Here is a 20,718-nt window from a genome sequence, read left to right as displayed (position 1 = left end):
GTTTGTCCAATTTTTGTTCGGAAAGTTTTAGCCCGTTTCAACTTTTGAGCTAGATTTTTTGCAAACCGAACCCCACGAAAATCTGAGAGTACCGGAGTGCTTCCCTCGATGAGAGCTTCGCGGCAATACTCGTTTCAAAATTTTTCGACACCGTTTTCTAGTAGGTCCCACGAAACTTTGCAGTGTTTTTTCGAGCATTAAATGAGCTTAATAAATTTCATAAAAATTATGTACTAACCCCCGTGCTGTAGGCTTCACGTAGGTATGCTCGTTTTGCAGAAATTCAATAGTTGCTCAGGTCTGTAATTTCGGGCTAGCAAGCAGGCAACTGGGAAAGCTTCAGAATTGGATCGAGGTTATAGGCTACCCCACCATTTTCAGATGTCCTAAACACGTTCCAAGGGTCAGAATTGGCATAGGTAAACCCAAAACCTCATTTTTCTTAATTATTTAGTGCATGATTTCGATTAAAAATCTATAAAATATTCGTGGTAGGTTAGAAAATTATAATTCATTTTGCATTAGCTTAATAATATTGCTAAGGATCAAGGGGCAAAATTTTAGAATTTTTAGAACTCATTTGGATAGTTTTTGCAAAAGGATTAGTTGTAGGGACTAAATGGTAATTTTTCAAATTATGGTGGTTGAATGTTTGGATGGGCTAATGAGGGGTCATGTAATGTGATTGAGTTGTGGTTGTGTGACATGCAAATATAGAAGTGTATTTTGAACCCTTTTGCAAGTTAGGTAGGTTCTAGATATAGGAGAGATTCTGTCGGATTTTCGGCACGACTTAGGGTGTCTTTGGTCCTTTCTAAAATTGTATTGAGTCAAATATATTAAATAATTTCAATGAAATTGTCAAGAAAACTTGGACAACCTTCCTTCTCCGCTCAGCCGCCGTAGTGACCTCGATTCAAGTTTGTAAGTAAAATATTAATTTTAATTATAATTTCAATATTACTATATATTTAGGCATGCCCATGCATTATCTATAAATATATTTATGTAGTTAAATACTAGGCACATTTTATGTTGCATATTTGGTTGATGAAATGTTTATAGATGTTGTTTTATGGTAATTTGGAACAGTGTGCGTGTGTGGCATGCGTGTGGTGTGTTATTGGTTATGGACAAAACGGGTAGACGTGGCTGGAGCTTGACTCGCTAGGACTCGATCCTTTATAGAGAAGTTGGGGTAGGCACGATTCGAGATGATCTCGTTGGCCCCCGCATTTGGTTTATTAAGCGAAAGTCCGGCTTAAGAGATACTCGCTGGCAAAAGTTGGATTAAGAGAACTGTACAGGGGATCAGCTCCCATATATGTACTGTTTGAAAATTATTGAGTGTATAAGTGCTCCAAATTACCTTTTTACTGTTATGATGTGATTTGTATGAAAAATTTGATGATATTGCATTCCACTCTTTAGGATGCATTAGTTTTAGATAGTTATAGAAATTGTACTTAAAATCGGTAGTTTACTCTCTGAGTCGAACGCTCACCTGTTTACCTTATTTTTTCAGGATACAGGAGATTTCTTGTTGAGTTCTAACCTGTCTCTCTCCTTCATAGACAATCTATTAATATCTGTTATGCTTGTATAATTTTACTAAATTCTAGACTCCGCATGTGTTAAGAGTATTTTAATCAATTTGGGACTGTAATATAATATTATGTTGAATTTGTAAGAACATTAAATGCATAAATATGTGTGTATGATTGGATTGGATGAAGGAGCTGAGCTCTCATTTCATTTTATGCCATTATGAGTATGTGGAAGATGAGCAGAGCTCCCTAAATTGTTATATATATTGTGTTTACAGATCGGGCGAGTCAAAAACTTCTCATTGTATGGTCCATATTATGGTGGGACTCTGTCCAATTGAATTCTTGAAATTGGGTTTAAATGGGTCTTAGGATTGGGTTAAGGATTAGTCATGCTTACTATGGGCCTGGGAGATTTTAGGCTGGCCTAGGTCTTAGTGCCAATCCGGCCTATAGGTTGGGTCATGACAGTATAGAACAATTTCTTTCTTCTCCTGTCTTAAGTTACAAAAGCTAAAAGTGATAAAATTCCCCATTGCTGTACCTGCTTTAATTTTCCCATGTGGGTGAAGTTCGCTTGGTACCGTAAGTAGAAGAAATCAACTTTGTGCTTTTGAATTCACCTTATATGTAACATCCAGAAAAAAAAAAATGAAAATGAATGATGGGGTTTTGGCGTGTGACAGTGGGTTTCCACTGTCACAGCCAGCCTTTTTAATAAAAAATAAATAAATAAATAAATAATTCAAAAACGGGAGGAGGAACCCCCCCCCCCCAATTTTCTCTTCTCTCCTCTCCTCCCCTCTCTTCTTCTTCTTTCTTTCTCCAGTGACCGGCCGGCGACTTCCAAAGCGGCTCCCCACCCGGCCGGCGACCCTCCGGCGACGGCCAGAACCACCAGAAACGGCGGCAAGAGAGGGAGAAGAGAGAGAAAACGCACGCACAGTGGGCAACGGCTTTCCGGCTTTATCCGACGTCTGATCGAGGCGATTCAGGTGGCGTTGGAAAGCTTGTTCTGAGAGCTTTCTTTTGATATCAATTTTGCAGCAAATGGAGGTCGGATGAGTGAGATATGGAGGAGAGAAGTTTCGGATTTTTCAAGTTTTTTCGTCAGATCTAGGACGATCCGACCGTTGGATCGATGATCCGAGACCACCTATGGACTGAGGAAGAGGAGAGGAACATGGTGGTATGATCAGATCCGGCAAATGTCGCCAGCGACCGGCGACCGGCCACCGTGCGCGGTGGTTCTGGCGGTGGCTCCGGTGGACTATGGAGATGATTCAACTTCCAGAGGCTTTCTCATAAATTTTTGAAATTTTTGAGACAGATAAACTTCGGGTAAGACAATTTTTATTATTTCTCTGTCTGTGGAGCATAAATACAGTGTTTCTTAAACAGGAAAAATTGGAGAAAAATTCTAAGAAAAATATATGATGAAAGTAAAATTATTTGGAGATATTCTATGGTGTTTGTTGAATTTTTGAGTGATTGTAGAATATTTTTAAAAAATATAGAAGAAATTTAGTTAGATTTTTAGCATATAGGCATATAAGATTATTTGAAATTAAGATAATTAAATTTTATATAATTGGTTGAAGCTTGAGGATGGAGGTTTAAATATGTGAATGTTTAATTAGGTTGAATTAAAAATATGTTAGATGTTAGAAACTTATGGAATAGAGTAAAATTCTTGAATAAAATATTCATGGGTGATTAGAAAATTATAATTCATTTTGCAATAGCCTTATAATATTATTAAGGACCGCGAGGCAAAATTTTAGAATTTTTAGAGCTTGTTTGAGTGAATTTTTGAAAAATGTCAATTATAGGGACTAAAACGTAATTTTTAAGATTTTGAGTATTGTCTGATTTGGAGGGCCCAGGAGGGGCCATGTGATATTGATGAGATGTGGTTGTGGAAATTGAGAATTTAGAAGTGTTATTTGAACCTTTTTGCAGGTTGGGTAGATCCTAGGTATAGGGGAAACTCTGCCGGATTTCCGGCATAAATTAGGCTGTCTATTGCCTCTTTAGAGTTTTATCTTAACTTAGTACTAATAAATTTATAATTTAATTATTAGGTGATCGAGGTCAGCTATTTTTATGCATCCAGCAGCCACAATAGTCATCGGTGTACTGTGAGTAAAATATTAATTTTAATTGTAATTTCGATATTATTATACGTTCAAGCATGCCCATGCATCATTTATATGTATATATCTATGTAGTTAAACTTTAGGCACAATTTATGTTGCATTCATAACTGTTAAAGTGCCATGGATGTTGTTGTGGTAATTTGGAGCAGTGTGCGTGCATTAGCGTGCGTGTGATGTGGTGTGGACTATGGATAGGACGGGTAGACACGGCTTGAGATCTTCGCTGGGACCCGGTCCTTCGGGGTAGACACGGCTTGAGTTCTTCATTGGGACCCCGATTTGGTTATTAAGTGGAAGTCCAAGCTGAGTTCTTCGCTGGCACATGTTGGATTTAAGAGAGCTGTATAGGGGATCAGCTCCCATATATATTATGATTGATATTACTGGGTGTGTGAGTGCTCCAAATTACCTTTTTGCTGTTATGATGTGAAAATTATTGCTGATGTTGCATTTCACTCTACAGGGTGCATTAGTTTTAGATAGTTATAGAGATTATGGTTAAAATTGATATTTTACTCTCTGAGTCGAACGCTCACTCCTGTTCAATATTTTTTCACGCCACAGGAGGAGTTATTTTACAGAGCAACCTGTTTTCTTCCTCGCAGGTTTAACGTCGATTATTTAATTGTTTTACTATCTTTTCTAAATTTAAAATCTAAAACTCCGCATGTGTTAGTAATAGTGTGGATCTTATTAGAAATTGTGTTAATTTAAATTTTTGAGATTAATAAATGAAGATTTATATGGTATTTAAACAGTTTGTAAAAGAGGTAACAGAATTGAGCTGGACTCTCCTGATTTTAGTTTCTGAAAATTTCTGGGCTAAGTTGGCCCGAAATGAAATTATAACAGTTTGATTTAAATTATTTTATATACATATTGGGCCTAAATTGTGGGCCTGGTTATGGATTTGAGGAATAGTTAGACTTACTACGGGCCTCGGGGGCTTTAAGCTACTTATGATCCACGGTCCTACCATGTTCTGGTCATGACATTATAATTCTTGGTGTGTTGTCCCAATCGTTCCTCGAGAGTCACACGTCAGAATATTTTGGGAAGATTCTCTATTAACTCCAAACCTCTACAATTGTTTGAACATCCCCCCGCCCTCCCCCCCCTCCCCCCCCCTCTCTCTCTCTCTCTCTCATTCGCACACGCACACAAGTACCAAGTTTATTTGCAAAAGATTTCGTGTTTACGTTGATCGTTGCTTTGTGGTAGATATAACAGCCATAGGTGGCTGCTGAAAATGCGAAGGGATTTTACAGATTCCATGGAGCGGAATTTCCAGGCTCTAGAGAAACTCGGGTGGGGAATGAAATTATTTCACGTCCTATTGAGAATAGCATGTGTTCTTACCATGTCTAGCTTGCTTAACATGGTGCAACATAGGCATTTGGCTAAATTTGTCCGAAATCAATTTGGTTTAACTCAAGTCTCATTACCACCCTTAAGCATAAAGAATCCATTGAATACCATTGAATTTCTCTCGAGTTTTCTTATGTTGAGCCAACACATTCTGTTGCAGCATCTGTTCCTCGATCAAGAATGATGATAAGCAAAGAAAACACAAGCAATTTCTTTCAGGAAGTTAATAATGCTGTTGGAATCTAGGTAATCTCTCATCATAAGGTGCCTTGCAGCTCTTCCATGAGGTTCAAGGTTTCCAAGCTGGTTCTTGAATTAGAACCTCTATCCACGAAACTACTTGTAGATTAGATGCTCCATTGCATTGAGCAATTCAAATTTTTGAGGTGCAACTGATAACTATTTGCAAGAAAATTAAACATAGATTCAATGAGAAACTAAAGACTGCTGAAAATACTCTGGTTGATGATATCTTTCCCAAAATTAAAAACAATGCATTCACCAACTAGAAATTAAAAGATACGGATAAAGAGATCCGGTGAACTAGAATGAAATGCATCAGCATTTTACAATCCAATATAGGCAGTACACAAACGACTGATAAAATTATTGCGAGGCAGATAGCAATAAGCAGACCGGCTGCCAATACCTTCATTAGAAACAAAATTCAGACGTTAGAATCACCTACATCATTGCTTAATGACATTCTCCACATACCACTTGTAAGTATCAATGAGCCCGTCCTTAAGTGAAATCTTAGACATCCACCCCAACCCCAACAGCTTCGAGCTATCCATAAGCTTTCTGGGAGTTCCATCTGGCTTTGATGTATCCCAAACAAGCTCGCCTTCAAACCCCACCACTTCCTTCATTGACTCTGCCAACTCCTTGATCGTTACCTCCTTCCCACTCCCCACATTTACATGCTCCAGCCCACTATAGCTCTCCATCAAAAACACCACCGCATCTGCCAAATCATCCACATGTAGAAATTCCCTCAGTGGACTCCCTGTTCCCCACACCACCACCTCCTTTGCCCCATTCACCTTTGCCTCGTGAAACCTCCTCATCAAAGCCGGGAGAACATGAGAATTTTCTGGATGGAAGTTATCATTTGGACCATACAAATTGGTGGGCATCCCAGAAATTGCATCCCAGTTGTACTGAATTCTGTAGGCTTGACACATTTTTATTCCTGCGATCTTAGCCACAGCATACCATTCATTAGTTGGCTCCAGGGGTCCGGTAAGCAAGGCATTTTCAGGGATCGGCTGAGGAGCTAGCTTGGGGTAAATGCAGGACGAACCCAGAAAGAGCAATTTCTTGACGCCATGGCGATAAGAGGAGTCAATGACATTGGTTTGGATCTGGAGATTGATGGCTATGAAATCAGCCGGATAAGTGTTATTAGCGTGGATGCCACCAACTTTGGCAGCAGCCAAGATAACAAATTCCGGCTTTTCAGTGGAAAAGAAGGACTCAACATCTGACTGGCGAGTGAGGTCGAACTCAGCATGGGTGCGGAGGATGAGGTTAGTGAAGCCAAGGACCTGGAATTTGCGAACGATAGCAGAGCCAACTAGACCGCGGTGGCCTGCTACGAAGATCTTGGACGATTTGTTGGAGAGGAAAGAAGGTGAATCTAGATAAAAAGATCAGGAAATGGAACCAGTGAGATCTCTGATTGACAGATGAAAAAAAAAAAAAGTGGGAAAAGAAAATGAAAGAGAATACCATGGTTAGGGCTGCCCATTTGTTAGAGGCAAATCACCGCGGTGATGGTGGATGAGTGGAGCTCACAATTACACACAAATCCAAAGCAGTCAATAGTGTTCGAAGGCCAAGTTGCTAAAGGGTGCCTAAAGCCCTTTCGTTTAAATAGAAGGTAGAAATCAAGGGGCTTGAGTTAGAGTTAAGCTGAGCCTGCTTCTACAATCTGGTCCAACCTCTATAGAAAGCAGAAAGCTCGCTGCTTTGGGCTGGTCAAAAGTCTAGAAGGGAAATTTCTTTTATCAATTCATAGAAGAATAACAGGAAAAAAATAATAATAATAACACACACCGACACAAGCAAAGGGATTAAGGGAAACTTCATCTGTCAATTCCCAGCCTGTATTAATAAGTGACAAGTCTAAGCTGGTTTTCATACTTGCTAAAAGATTAGATTTAGTTGGAAATTTTGGAGGGGATTCGAGTAAAATGGTTCATGACAATATAACACAGGCATTTTAGCGAATACCTAATCGGCATAATACAAAGATGCTTAAACCTTATGAATCAGCAAATTAAGTCCGATGAACACTGAACAAGCATAAAACGACAACAATTTTGACTAGCAAACCAACACTTTTACAGTCTAGCAAAATGGGAAGTGGTTAAAAAAACAAACTATCGATTTTTAGATCTTACCTTCTCTTTTTTCCCTTCAGGATTTGCTCTTTCTGTGCTTAGATATGAGTAAAAACAGAATCAATTTCAGTGAGAATGGTGGTGCGATTTGACTTTTGACAAATAGTATTCGTTGATGAAAAGGGTAGGTTTTAGAGAACAATTAGTTTTAAAATGGTCTTTTTATTTTTGGGTTTTTAAGCCTAACAAAAACAGATAAAAGAAATTGGATGGGCCTTTTCTCTATACCTGTGGGCCTGCTTTAATTTTTAATAACACTAATTTCGCATTGTAATTTCTTCATCTAATTTCGCCACAACTAGGATAAAATATTTAAAATTTATTTTTTTTTCATTATTTTTATTTATGATCATAAACTTAAAATTCTCTGTTTTCGAAACTTCTCCACTCGAGACTCGGATTCTATTAATTTGAAAGTTAACATCATCAACCATTTTCAATATCATAGAATCTCATGTCAGATTTTTTATATTATATATGTAAAAAAATGACCTATCTGTGATCTCTGATCAGTAGAGAAAAGCAACCCCACTTTATCCATGCAACTCCAACGTGGCACAAACTCATTGATCAAAATCCCATCCATGCAATCTCTCTCTTCCACAAATATTATCATATCTAGCATTTTTACATTATTTTTCTCTTTTCTTTTTTGTTTTTTTCCCCATATAACTGATATGGTCTGATCATTCTACGCTAACAAGAAAAAAAAAAAAACGAAGGAAAATGGCAACAACATTAGCTACCTTATCAACTGTCGTTGGCCTGGGCAGTAGCTCACTGTCATGCCCTAGTCCCATTTCTTCTCCCAGGAGAGTCCCCCTCATCTCTGGTACAATATTCATTTCTAGCTACTGTACATATCCAAACAAAGATTAATTTGTCTACTGGTTGAATATTATTATGTATTTCAGGGTTTGTGAAATCAGCAGTCACAGCAAGAAATCCACTGAGACAAACCGGTGCTAATGGAGGAAAGTTCATGTGGTACGTAAGTGTTTAAATCAACAATGAATAATATTAAGCAAGTGTTTTGATAGATAATTGAATTGGGATTTTGTGTGGGAAGCTTTGAGAGGGATTGGCTGCGAACGGACCTGAATGTGATAGGGTTTGGGTTGATAGGGTGGCTAGCTCCATCAAGCATACCAGCCATCAATGGGAAGAGCTTGACTGGTCTCTTCTTTGAGAGTATTGGTACTGAGCTTGCTCACTTCCCCACCCCTCCTCCTCTTACTTCTCAGTTCTGGTAAGCTCTATATGTTCAATTCAATTCAATTCTATCACAAGTTTCAAAAACCTTCGATATATTATGCCTGTAAATTTTATTTATTAATTACATGACTTGAGCAGGTTGTGGTTGATCACATGGCACTTGGGCCTATTCCTGTGCCTGACTTTTGGGCAGATTGGGTTCAAGGGAAGGACTGAGGACTACTTTAATTAAATTAGGTTAATTACTCTCTTTTTTATTTGCAATCTGCAATTTCTTAAATCACATCAGCTGTCTTTGTTTCCTTTCTTCCATGGATATGTAATGTAATGTCACTTGCTTAATTATTTACTTTATTAGCATATGTTTGTTTTGCAAATCACCTGAAAAATATTTTATGTAACTATTTAGCTATATTTCACTTTTTTACATGATTCTTCCCATAATAGCGATCTTCAACATATTGAATTAAACATGGACAACAACAGTAAAAGCAACAGGTGGAGTTATGCTTGTGATCGTAATGCTTTAGATAGTCTGAAATGAGTCTCAGCAGATAGAGATTTTTAGGGGAGAAAGTATCCCTGAAAATATTCAATGGGCAAGCATCTATTTACGAAGAAGACATTCCAATAGCACTGATGGCACTAATTTAGATTTCACTAGTAAATATCAGGAAAAATCAGATATGTTTGATAGGGAATGATTATTATTTGAACTTGATTCCCATTTTCAAACTCGGGATCATGAAGATGAAATCATGCGATATAGATCGGTGAAGGGCCTTAGAGGCCCCATTGTGTTCGGTTCTTAAAGGCAACCTATGCAGAACTTTGCTAGTCCAACAAGGCAGTGGATGTTAGGAGTGCAGTTTCAGATAGTTCTCCACTGTTGTAAGGGGATTCTTTGAAGTCCAGGGTAGTGAAAAAAGAGGAGAACGCATGACTTTTAACAAGTTCAAGACATTATTATAGTGCTCTTTACCTATTTTGTTTGCAGAAACACAGTGCCCGCATTTCCTTTCCTCTGCAATGTTCCAGCAGCTAATTCATTTGTAAACAGAACCATATACAAAGGTGTATGGATCTTACACGCCAAAAAGCACTTTATTTAGGAATTTTGTTGTTATGAACTTGTGTTGGTATGAATTTAATAGAGATTTCAGCCAAAATTTTAATATAATAAAAAAGAAATAGACGACTAAAATTTAATTAAGATCTCAAGAATGCTGTTCCAGGATTGGCTCTTCACTAATCTGAAGAATGATATTCATTTTAAGACAAATATAGATTGGCCTGTTTGCGCGTGGTTCATTAGGGGATGGAGTAACAAGGCTTTGTGCAAGATTGGAATCCTGCGGCAGCCATTATTTATTGCTAGAAGCTGAATTATCACATCTACATCCAATAACCAGAAGAAGTCAAGACATTTCCCATTCAAGGAGACACTTGTCAATAAAAACAGATACAACAGCAGCCATATCTTTAATCACTCTTAACGAAGATGGTGTTGCCCATTCAATTATTAGTGAAGTTGCCACTTCATTTTGTGAAAATTTGCTGGCTGATAAGGCAACTATCTACTAGAGCCTTCAGTTTTTGCAGCTGCTGATGTGAAGGTAACTGCATTTGTTGGATGGTCCCTTACAGTCAAGCTTAGAACTTCAGACCTTGAATAATGCCCAACCACATCAAAGTCGAACTTTGCACAAGCTATTTCTCCAAGATCTAGTCATGATTTCAAAATAAGAGCTATAGTATCATAATGAAAACCACATAACCAAAATTAATCCTATGCTAAGCTCAAGCAACATTAATGCAGCATAAGATGATAAGTAACACCATCAATCATGAGCTTCCAAAAGACATTTAATATTTTCAACAAAACTTACACAGAGAGGGACCGGCATGGGGAGAAATTCTGGCCAATTAAATCATACTTTTAGATAACAGTTGAAGTTTGTGCCTTACTTTTCACAGCCAACATTGATTGCGGAATGGATATTGATACAGATTAGTCTAGACCAAACAACCAACAATGATATTAAGGGACAAATAATAAGACCTAAAATTGCATCATTTTCCTTCAAGATGCATATTCTGCCCCATGTTTTAGGAGCAACTTTCCATCCCAAAGTATTCTGTCTGTCGTCCATAATTGTTCTTAATTGAAATATCCCTTTAATATTAAAAATATTAAGTGTTGCAGGAAATTCTGCAAATCTATGAAGTCCCCATTTCCCAGAGCATGTGAGACTTTGGTGTACAAAAACATATAAACTACAGAAACGTGAAAACAGTGGCATACCTAGGTCTGCTGAGATCAATGCCTCCCCATCATAATTGGGTCCTGCTAAAACAGTCCCCAAGGGTGAGATGATAACACTGCCTCCAGCACAGACAACAGAATCTGGTGTGAGTTCTTCTTCTATTCCAGAAAATATGTACTCTGGAGGAGATGGGTAATCTTTCCTTCGGCAGAACTGATTGGCAGATAGCACGAAACACCCACCCTCAAGAGCAATGTGCTTCATTGTTGCTTGCCAAGTGCCTCTGGCATCAGCAGTTGGTGCACAATATATCTCAACACCTAAAAATTAAATGATCAGAAATTAAGATGAAATGTGTGAAAGTCAAGGGTAGAAAAGAACAGAGCAGTCTAATTCAAGCCAAAACAATAATGTTATGCACATCATAATCATATGTCAAGCAAATAATATATGCTTTCAACCAAAACTACCCAGGTGCAGTTGATTTCAATTATTAAGATGTAATTACCTAGAAGCATTACAACCTAGAAGTATTACACATTTCTGAGGATTTAACCCAAAATCGTTTAGAATGGAAAAAGAGAATGTATATAGCCAATCTCAAATTCTTAGGATAAAGGCTTAGTTGAGTAGAATTACAAGGACTTCTAAAAATATCACGGATATAAAAGGCGTTGGCTTCTGTAGATTCTTATGATCCAACTTTATATTCAACAAGCAGATAGATGGAAAGTGTATAAAGGTTGCATTTTTTTGATGCTTAATACAATGCAAAACAATTACTGCATCTGAAAGCATAGGCCTCAGACCACAGAACACTAAAGAGCAATTCTAGAACATGTATATCGGCTTAGGAACTGAATCACTTGACTGATGCACATTTCAAAGAAATCTGAACAAAACCTCAGCAAGTGAAGCCCACAGTGTGCACACGCGCGCGCAAGAGAGAGAGAGAGAGAGAGAGAGAGAGAGAGAGAGAGAGAGAGAGAGAGCAGAACAATATATCAAAGCTAAGAACTAAATCAGGACACAGCACAGTATTAACAATATATCATCGCTAATAACTAAACCAGGACACAGCACAGTATTAACCTTGAACAGGTTGCACCACATGACTGGCTAAAATTGCCATTTCTAGTGAGGATTTTATGCTTATATTAATGATAGGCACACGCAAATGCACAAATGGTAAAGCAGGCATGCCCCAGATGCTTAAAGAAAAGTGTGAACCTAGTGACAGACACCTGATCACATTAAGCATAAAGTACACTCATGAAATAATTGCCCGCCAAACCACCAGGCTTACAAAGGAGATATCTTTCAGTGATGTAGAATTCCTGTCGCCCACTCCACACATGCTCACAAAAGGATCAAATATAACATGGGATAAAGGAAAAACTATAAAATGCATCCTAAACCTGAAGGAGAAGAGGACAAAAATTCATAAGCCAAGCAACCTGACAATTGACAAACCATAGCAATTGCTGATATAGTCTTATGGTGATATTAATAAGGTAAATGAACTGTTTTACTGAAAATAGCTTACCTTTACCATACATAGCTGTCCTTAGAAGTGGCATTCTATTTTCCCAACAAATAGCACCACCAATTTTTCCAATTGGGGTGTCAATAACAGGAATTGTTGATCCATCCCCAAATCCCCAAACTATACGCTCTGTGGCAGTTGGCATGAGTTTTCGGTGCTTTCCCAGGTAATGACCTTGAGAATCAAAAAACAAAATAGTGCAATAAAGAGTATATCCATCTCTCTCTATCACACCCATTACTAAATATAGTTTATATTTTCCAGCCATAGCTGCCAAGCGATCCACTTCAGGACCTGCAATTAGTAGAATCTTATTCATCCATATGGAGATTTATAGAGAAGCTTTCCTTTAACAATGATACGATTGCAGAAATTAAAGAGTTGAATGAAAAAAGTAAAAAGCATTGAAGAAGCAGCAACAAGCCAACAAGGAGGGTTAAAAAGAAAGGCTACCACTTACCTGGGACATTAATGGCTGAAGCATGATATTTGCGGAACTCCTCTCTGCCTTTGGGAGTTCTATTTCCAACGGCAGCACCAAAATTGGATCCACGAGGGTAACCACCAATAAAAGCTTCAGGAAACACAACAAGCTGGGATCCATAAGCAGCTGCTTCCGCCAATAATCTCTCTGCCTTATCTGCACCCAGATACTATTTAGATAGGAGTAACAAGACCAAAAAAAAAAAAAAGGCTTAAAGTGAGTGAAGATAGCAAGTACCAAGAGTGGCGGGAGTGTCATAGAAGACGGTGGAGGCCTGGACGACGGTGGCTCGGACGGTAAGTGCGGAGGAGTCTGCTCCCATGTCGACCTCCGCGAAAAGCGGAGCATCGGGTGCTGGAACAAGTGCCATGCCCTCTTTGATAGAGTGGTTTTGATCGCCGTTGGTAGGCTGCATGTTTGAGCCGGCAGAGATATCCAGACTCGCCCCTTGTTTATGTTGAGTGGTTATTTTTATTTTGTTTACTTGGGCTCCACATGAACATGTACGTCAGGATCATATACGTCATGCATTGTGGCTGCGTCAAGAAAGAACAGAGGCGTGCAGGTTTAAAAATAATATTTTTTTAATAAAAAATATATTATTTTATAATATAAAAAATAAATTTAATATAATTATAAAAAATAATATAAATCGTTGATAACATTCGTGATATAAATGGTGATGGAATTCCTTCATTTTATGCGGCCATGAGGAGGATAGGATTAGGATGAAACAATATCCTATCCTTGTGCGCTAGGATAGGACAAGAGTGTGTTCTTCCACTTTCTTTTTTTTTTTTCAATGTGTTCTTCCACTGTTGGATCAGCATTCAACAAGTGGGATAAATTTTATTTATTATTTTAAATTTAAAATATTATAATAAACCTAATTTTTTTTATTTTATTTTTTTAACTTAAATTATTTAATATATAATCCCTTTAATTTTATATGTGATAGGTCCCAAAAACTGAATTAAATTAATTTTATTTAATTAATATTTTGAGAAATTTTTAAGTATTTAATTTAATTCGGTCAAATAAAAAAAATTAAAAATAAAAAAAATTAAACGGATCCATTGAACTTAGTCTTAGGCTGCCAATTTTGGTTGTTTATATACCCAAGATGATAGGTTCAACTACGCAAGCCCAACTTCATATACCCAAGATGTTGTTTAATAATAAAAAAATTAATATAATATAATAATAATTATATAATATAATTAATTATATTTAAATTTATATAATAATTATTATATATAAAAATAAATATAATAATAATTATTTATTTTATTTTTATTTATTTATTATCATTATTATTACTATTACTACTACTTTATCATCACTATTATTACCATTACCATTTAACTACAATTATCACCATTTGATGATTATTATCTCTATTATCACCTAACTACCACTATTAAGTAACTACCAATTATTTCAATTATTATCATTTATTATTAATAATATAAATAAATTAAATATTAAAATAAAAAATATTAATACATTACATAACTTATATTTTTATTTTATAATTAAATATAAAAATATAATAATAATTATATTATATTATACTAAAATTTTGATTATATTATATAATTAATTACATTACACTTTACAAAACATAACATAAAAGTTTTAAAGTAAAAAAAAAAAAAAAAAAAAAGAACACAGCAGGGAAACTACAAACGAAAGTTAAAACCAAACTTCTCTTCTTCCAATTTTCTTTTCTTTCTTATTCTTCTTCGTACGAATCTTCTTCGTCTTATCATCTTCATTCTCTTCTTCTTATCTTCTTTATTTTAATTTAATATAAAATCAACTTATCAAACAATTATTAATGAATTATAATATGTGAGCTTATGTAATAAATTTTAAAATGAATAGATTGAAAGTTAACTCAAATTTTATCTATTTTTACATTTTTAAAAATAAAATAATTAACTGAAATACACTTTACTTGACACATAAATATTTCTTTTATATATATATGAAAGCTTAACATAAATATTTGTTTATATTTAAAAAATTTATAACAAAATTGGTAAGAAGTTTGTCTGTGTTATCTTCTCTCTATTTTATAAATATAATTTTAAAAAATAATTGATATAATGTTACGACCCAAAATTTTGAACTGTGACCGGCGCATAATTTAAGTATTCTTAAATCATGCAAACTTTATCAGAATATCTTAAATAAATATATTGTCACTTACTAATCGCAAAAAATAGATAAAATCTAAATAAAAAAATGCTAAATAAACATCATAAATATCCCATGAGTAAACTACGGCGTCTCTACAGATTTCAAATAAAAACTTAAACTATTCAATAAACTAAACTAATTATTAGCCTGAGAAAACATGAATTCGGGCATACTATGAGAACAAATCAAAATTGTCCCTCTCCAGAAAATGGACTGAATTTTTGGATCAGCTGCAGAATTCTGCTGATCTGAAATAGATAACAGATAGAGAAAATGTGGTTTGAGCTAAATGCTTGAATGATAATTATAGCACACAACAGAACAGGAATAGGTAGACGCTTAATTAATTTCACAATAAATTTTCTATCCAATAAAATCATGGTCATGCTATCAAAATCATTAATAAAATAATTTCATAAAACATATAAATAAAAGAAATTCATTCAATAAAAATTTTATGATACGGTGCACCAGGGTGATGATACCCCACATCATCAAAGGCCAGATAGTAAGCGCGCTACCAGATATTAGATACATTCCCCCTCCTTCACAGATATCAATGCATATGATACTAATGCAAACCATAAACTGCAATGATGCATGACTCGACAATGCAACCTAATACCGTGATAGTCTACACGGTGGGGCCAGATAACAGAAACAGATACTGGGCACAGGTACCAATTCAAAACAGAAAATTAATTTGTACAAATCAATCAAAATCAACAAAAATTTTCAGATAGCAAATAATAACTGATAGTGTAATTCCAATAGTTTTTTTTTTTTAATAATTTTAGAGAGTCAATAAGATCAAATCAATCTCAAATTAATTCAGTGTAACACATCAGTAAATTTTATAGTCAGATATCAATCAATATAAAAATACTAAAGGCCTGTTCCCGAAATCCCAATGGTTCTAATGCAGAGATAATTGGTAAAATCAATTATTCAATCAAAATCGGAATAAAATTCAATAATAAAATAAAACTCCAGAAAATCACATATAAAATAATTGTTAAAATACTGATTTAAATTTTTATTTAATAACAAATTTAATGCTAAGAAATTTTAAAAGGGATTAAAACGGTGCAATATACTATAATTACCACTCACCTGGAACCTCCAAAATAATAGTTATACTCAATGGAAGAGAGACAATTTCAACTGACAGATTGAATATTTGAATCTCCTACACACCCAAAATATAAAAGAAAAATATCAAATAATAATAAAACAAAATAACTTTAATATATATATATATATATATCTAAATTCCAGTTTATTATCTCACAGTAATTATGATCAATCCAACTCAATACTAATAATTAAAGAAAAAAAAATTATAGAGTAGTTATAATAGATCAAGGAAAGAAAATAAAATCAGATTCACCCATTATTGAACAAAGAACGAGAATTTTTACCTTGAAAATATAATCGAAGGTGATGAATTGAGAAATAAAATTTTAAGAATTATCTGCGCACATCAGATTATAAATCATAAATTTATATATATATATATATATATATATATATATATATATATATATATATATATATATAAGATAATGAAAATACTTGTTGAGAGTATTTGGTAGAAAAATGAGGTGACAAATAGGTTTTGAGAGCAAAGTTTAGCAGAAGAGATGATCAGTGTATATATATTTTAAGAGTTCTATTAGATATAGAATGGGATAAGAGTTATTATTGAACTGGGTTGTTCAGATTACAGATATATATTTAATTTCAAAAATAATATACATATAATATATATATATCTAAAATAAAATAAGTAGGCCATCCAATAAAATATTTTTTTTATATAAATATATTAAATTATTGTTAGCCAATTAAAATAAAATAATAATAAATAATAAATATATATGGGTTTCCACATACTTCCCCCTTAAAAAAAATTCGGTCCCCAAATTTGAATAGACAAAATTCTAACCTGAAGAATCAAATAAGTGAGGATATTTGACTCGCATTTCAGATTCTGCCTCCCATGTGACCTCACTACTTAAGTGATTATGTCACAAGACTTTGACCCAAGCCACTTTCTTATACTAGAGTTTCCTAATTTGTCGATCTAAAATCTTTACTGGTTGTTTCTCATATGACATATCATCCCTAAATTGCATGGTTTGAGTTTGCAAAACATGAGATGGATTTGGTACATACTTCATAAGCATAGAAATATGGAAAACTGAATGTACACGTGCAAAACTAGGTGAAAGGGCTAAACGGTAAGCAATTGCTCCAATTCTCTCCAAAATTCAAATGAACCATCAAAACGAGGGCTAAACTTCCCTTTCTTCCCAAACCTCATGATTCATTTCATAAGTGAAACTCTCAGAAATACATGATCACCAATCATAAACTCTACATCTTTACGCTTAGGGTAAGCATAACTTCTCTGTCGACTTTGAGCAGTCAAAAGTCTATCAAGAATTAGCCGAACCTTCTTTGAAGTTAATTACATCAACTCTAGTCTAGTAAGCCTTCTTTCTCCAACTTCATCCCAACAAATTGGTGACCTATACTTTCGATCATATAATGCCTCATATGGAGTCATATCTATACTTGTCTGATAACTGTTATTATAAGCAAACTCCACTAAAGGCAAATGATGATCCCAACAGCCACCAAAATCCATAACACATGCACGAAGCATGTCCTATAATGTTTGTATGGTCCTTTCTGATTGTCCATCCGTTTGATGAAAAACAGTACTAAAGTCTACTCATGTTCCTAAAGCTTCTTAAAATTTCTTCCAAAATCGATAAGTAAACTGAGTACCACGATCAGAGACAATGGAAACTGGAACTCCATAAAGACTAACAATCTTGTTTATATACAACTGTGCAAGTTTAGCAAAGTCATATGTAGTCTTCACAGGAAGAAAATGAGTAGATTTTGTCAATCTGTCTACTATCACCCAGATTGCATTGTAACCACCTCGTGTACTAGGTAGACCCACAACAAAGTCCATGGCAATATGCTCCCACTTCCATTTGAGAATAGGCAACGGCTGAAGTAACCCAGATGGTCTCTGATGTTCTGCCTTAACCTGTTGACAATTCAAACATTTAGCAACAAAGTCTGCAACATCCCTTTTCATGCCACCCCACCAATAATGCTCCCTTAAATCACGGTACATCTTAGTTGAACTTGGGTGTACTGTGTAAGCAGAATAGTGTGCCTCCTCCATGATTTCTCTTCTCAACTCATCAACATTGGGGACACAGAGTCTAGTGCCATAACGAAGAACTCCATCATCATTTAACATGAACCCTTGAGCTTGGCCTTGATGAATACTATCTATAATCTCACACAACTTAGAATCCCTCTTCTGAGCAGCCTTACTTCGATCAATCAAGATAGGCCTAACTCGAAAATGTGCTAAGAATGATCCAGCTATGATTTGAAACTCTACTCCCTGATCTAGCAACTCATGTAATTCACCAATCAGAAGCCTCATCTTGGTAGATATATGGGCTAAACTACCAAAAAACTTCCTGTTTAGAGCATCAGCCACCACATTAGCTTTTCCAAGGTGATACTGTAAGGTGCAATCATAATCCTTCAACAATTCTACCCATCTCCTTTGCCTAAGATTAAGATCACGTTGGTCAAAGATGTATTTGAGACTTTTGTGGTCAGTGAAGATTTTACAAGTCTCACCATACAGATAGTGCCTCTAGATTTTCAAAGCAAAAATTACTGCAGTCATTTCCAAATCATAAGTTGGATAATTCTGCTCGTGCCTTTTCAACTGACGAGAAGCATATGCAATAACCCGTCCATGCTGTATCAAAACACATCCTAAACCAATCCTAGAAGCATCACAATACACTACATTACCCCCTGATCCAGACAGAGGGGCTAACACTGGTACTGTAGTTAAACGAGTCTTAAGCTCCTAAAAACTTTTTTCACAAGCCTTAAACCACTGAAATTTCACATTCTTCTGTGTCAACTTAGTTAAAGGTGCTGCAATACGAGAGAAGTCTTGAACAAACTGTCTATAATACCCTGCTAAACCCAAGAAACTATGAATCTCTGACACAGTTGTGGGTCTAGGCCAATGAAGCACTACCTCAACTTTCTTCTTATCAACTCACACCCCATCCTTAGATACTGTATGGCCTAGGAAAGCCACACTATCTAATCAGAACTCACATTTTGAGAACTTGGCATATAGCTTGTGTTCCCATAAGGTCTGAAGGACAATTCTTAAATGCTGCTCATGCTCCTTTTTACTCTATGAGTACATTAGAATGTCATCGATGAACACTATAACAAATTGATCTAAGAAAGGCTTGAAAACTCTATTCATGAGATCCATAAAAGTGGCTAGAGCATTGGTAAGACCAAAAGACATTACAAGAAATTCATAGTGTGCATACCTAGTCCTAAAAATAGTCTTGAGTATGTCTTCTTTCATGACCCTCAATTGATAATACCTAGATCGAAGATCAATCTTGGTAAAACACTTTGCGCCTTGAAGTTAGTCAAACAGGACATCTATGTGTGGAAGAGGATACTTATTACACACAGTCACCTTATTTAATTGCCTATAATTAATACACATTCTCAAAGACCTATCCTTCTTTCGCACAAATAACACAGGAGCACCCAACACTAGGGCAAATAAACCCCTTATCTAGTAGGTCCTGTAGTTGCTCCTTCAACTCTTTAAGTTCTGCGAGTGCCATATGATAAGGTGGCATAGATATGGGCTCAGTTCCAGGAACTAAGTCTATACTAAACTCTACCTCTCGCTTCGGGAGTAAACCTGATAAATCTTCTAGAAACACATTAGGAAACTCCTTAACCACTGCAACATTCTCCAAACCTGCACCTTCTACCTGAACGTCTCTAACATAAGCTAGATACCCCTTACACCTCTTTCGCAACAATTTTCTAGCACTCACTGCTGAGATAAGATTACTAGAGGCTCTACTACGATCTCCCTGAAATTGAAATTCTGTCTCCCTAGGAATTTTAAAGAATACAACTTTATTATAACAATCCAATGAAATGTGATAAGTGGCTAACTAGTCCATGCCTAAAATCACATTAAACTCAAACATATCCAAAGAAATAAGATCTGCAACTAATTCCTTATCTCCAATGTGAAGTATACATCCCCTCTACACTATATCAGTGTCTATTGCATTTCCCATAGGTGTTGATACAAATAAAGGATGCTCTAACAAAGTAGGTGGTTTACTAAATATTATGGAAAAGTATGGAGAAACAAAGGAATGGTTGTGCCCCAGTCTTAGCCATAGGCGTCTGTTCAGATGTCTGATTAATAGTTTGAGGTGGTACCTCCCTTGTTGCATCAAGGTTTGCAGCATTAAGACCCTTGGCGCTAGCTCTCCTCTTACATTTAACAGACTCAGGTACCTATTCATTTTAATAAACAAGTATTAAAACTGAAAATGTGAGCCAAATTAAGACAGGTGAAAAAGTACGAAGGACGTAGTTATCTAAAGCAATGATAAACTGAAAAG

The 20,718-nt window shown here is 35.6% G+C and overlaps 3 protein-coding genes across 3 annotated transcripts; 1 reads left to right on the top strand and 2 right to left on the bottom strand.

Moving 5' to 3' along the window:
• Window positions 1–5,519: 5,519 nt before the first annotated feature.
• On the bottom strand, window positions 5,520–7,640 carry LOC110640141 (putative GDP-L-fucose synthase 2). Its single transcript, XM_058128908.1, has 3 exons — window positions 7,483–7,640; window positions 6,809–7,065; window positions 5,520–6,716 (listed from the first exon to the last, which is right to left on the bottom strand). Exons 2-3 carry the CDS (start codon window positions 6,825–6,827, stop codon window positions 5,764–5,766), a joined length of 972 nt encoding a protein of 323 aa, XP_057984891.1. The 5' UTR covers window positions 6,828–7,065; window positions 7,483–7,640; the 3' UTR covers window positions 5,520–5,763.
• A 506-nt stretch (window positions 7,641–8,146) lies between these two features.
• On the top strand, window positions 8,147–9,122 carry LOC110640145 (photosystem I subunit O). The gene is made up of 4 exons (XM_021791341.2): window positions 8,147–8,314; window positions 8,397–8,469; window positions 8,552–8,731; window positions 8,836–9,122. The coding sequence occupies exons 1-4, from the start codon at window positions 8,209–8,211 to the stop codon at window positions 8,927–8,929; spliced, it is 453 nt and encodes a 150-aa protein (XP_021647033.2). The 5' UTR covers window positions 8,147–8,208; the 3' UTR covers window positions 8,930–9,122.
• Window positions 9,123–10,016: 894 nt separating this feature from the next.
• On the bottom strand, window positions 10,017–13,532 carry LOC110640140 (bifunctional nitrilase/nitrile hydratase NIT4A). The gene is made up of 5 exons (XM_021791331.2): window positions 13,232–13,532; window positions 12,971–13,150; window positions 12,511–12,804; window positions 11,003–11,284; window positions 10,017–10,422 (listed from the first exon to the last, which is right to left on the bottom strand). The coding sequence occupies exons 1-5, from the start codon at window positions 13,407–13,409 to the stop codon at window positions 10,271–10,273; spliced, it is 1,086 nt and encodes a 361-aa protein (XP_021647023.2). The 5' UTR covers window positions 13,410–13,532; the 3' UTR covers window positions 10,017–10,270.
• Window positions 13,533–20,718: the final 7,186 nt, after the last annotated feature.

Source organism: Hevea brasiliensis, chromosome 1 (assembly GCF_030052815.1).
Source record: "Hevea brasiliensis isolate MT/VB/25A 57/8 chromosome 1, ASM3005281v1, whole genome shotgun sequence".
NCBI classification, from domain to species: Eukaryota; Viridiplantae; Streptophyta; class Magnoliopsida; order Malpighiales; family Euphorbiaceae; genus Hevea; species Hevea brasiliensis.
The sequence above is the reverse complement of the archived record's forward strand: the minus strand, read 5'-3'. Positions and strand labels throughout refer to the sequence as shown.

Coding starts and splice junctions, on each gene's coding strand:
- LOC110640145 (XM_021791341.2), top strand. CDS start 8,209: ATGGCAACAACATTAGCTACCTTATCAACTGTCGTTGGCCTGGGCAGT. Junction 8,315..8,396: donor GAGAGTCCCCCTCATCTCTG/GTACAATATTCA, acceptor TATGTATTTCAG/GGTTTGTGAAATCAGCAGTC. Junction 8,732..8,835: donor CCTCTTACTTCTCAGTTCTG/GTAAGCTCTATA, acceptor TGACTTGAGCAG/GTTGTGGTTGATCACATGGC.
- LOC110640140 (XM_021791331.2), bottom strand. CDS start 13,409: ATGCAGCCTACCAACGGCGATCAAAACCACTCTATCAAAGAGGGCATG. Junction 12,805..12,970: donor TTCAGCCATTAATGTCCCAG/GTAAGTGGTAGC, acceptor TACTAATTGCAG/GTCCTGAAGTGGATCGCTTG. Junction 11,285..12,510: donor GACAGCTATGTATGGTAAAG/GTAAGCTATTTT, acceptor TTTAATTTTTAG/GTGTTGAGATATATTGTGCA.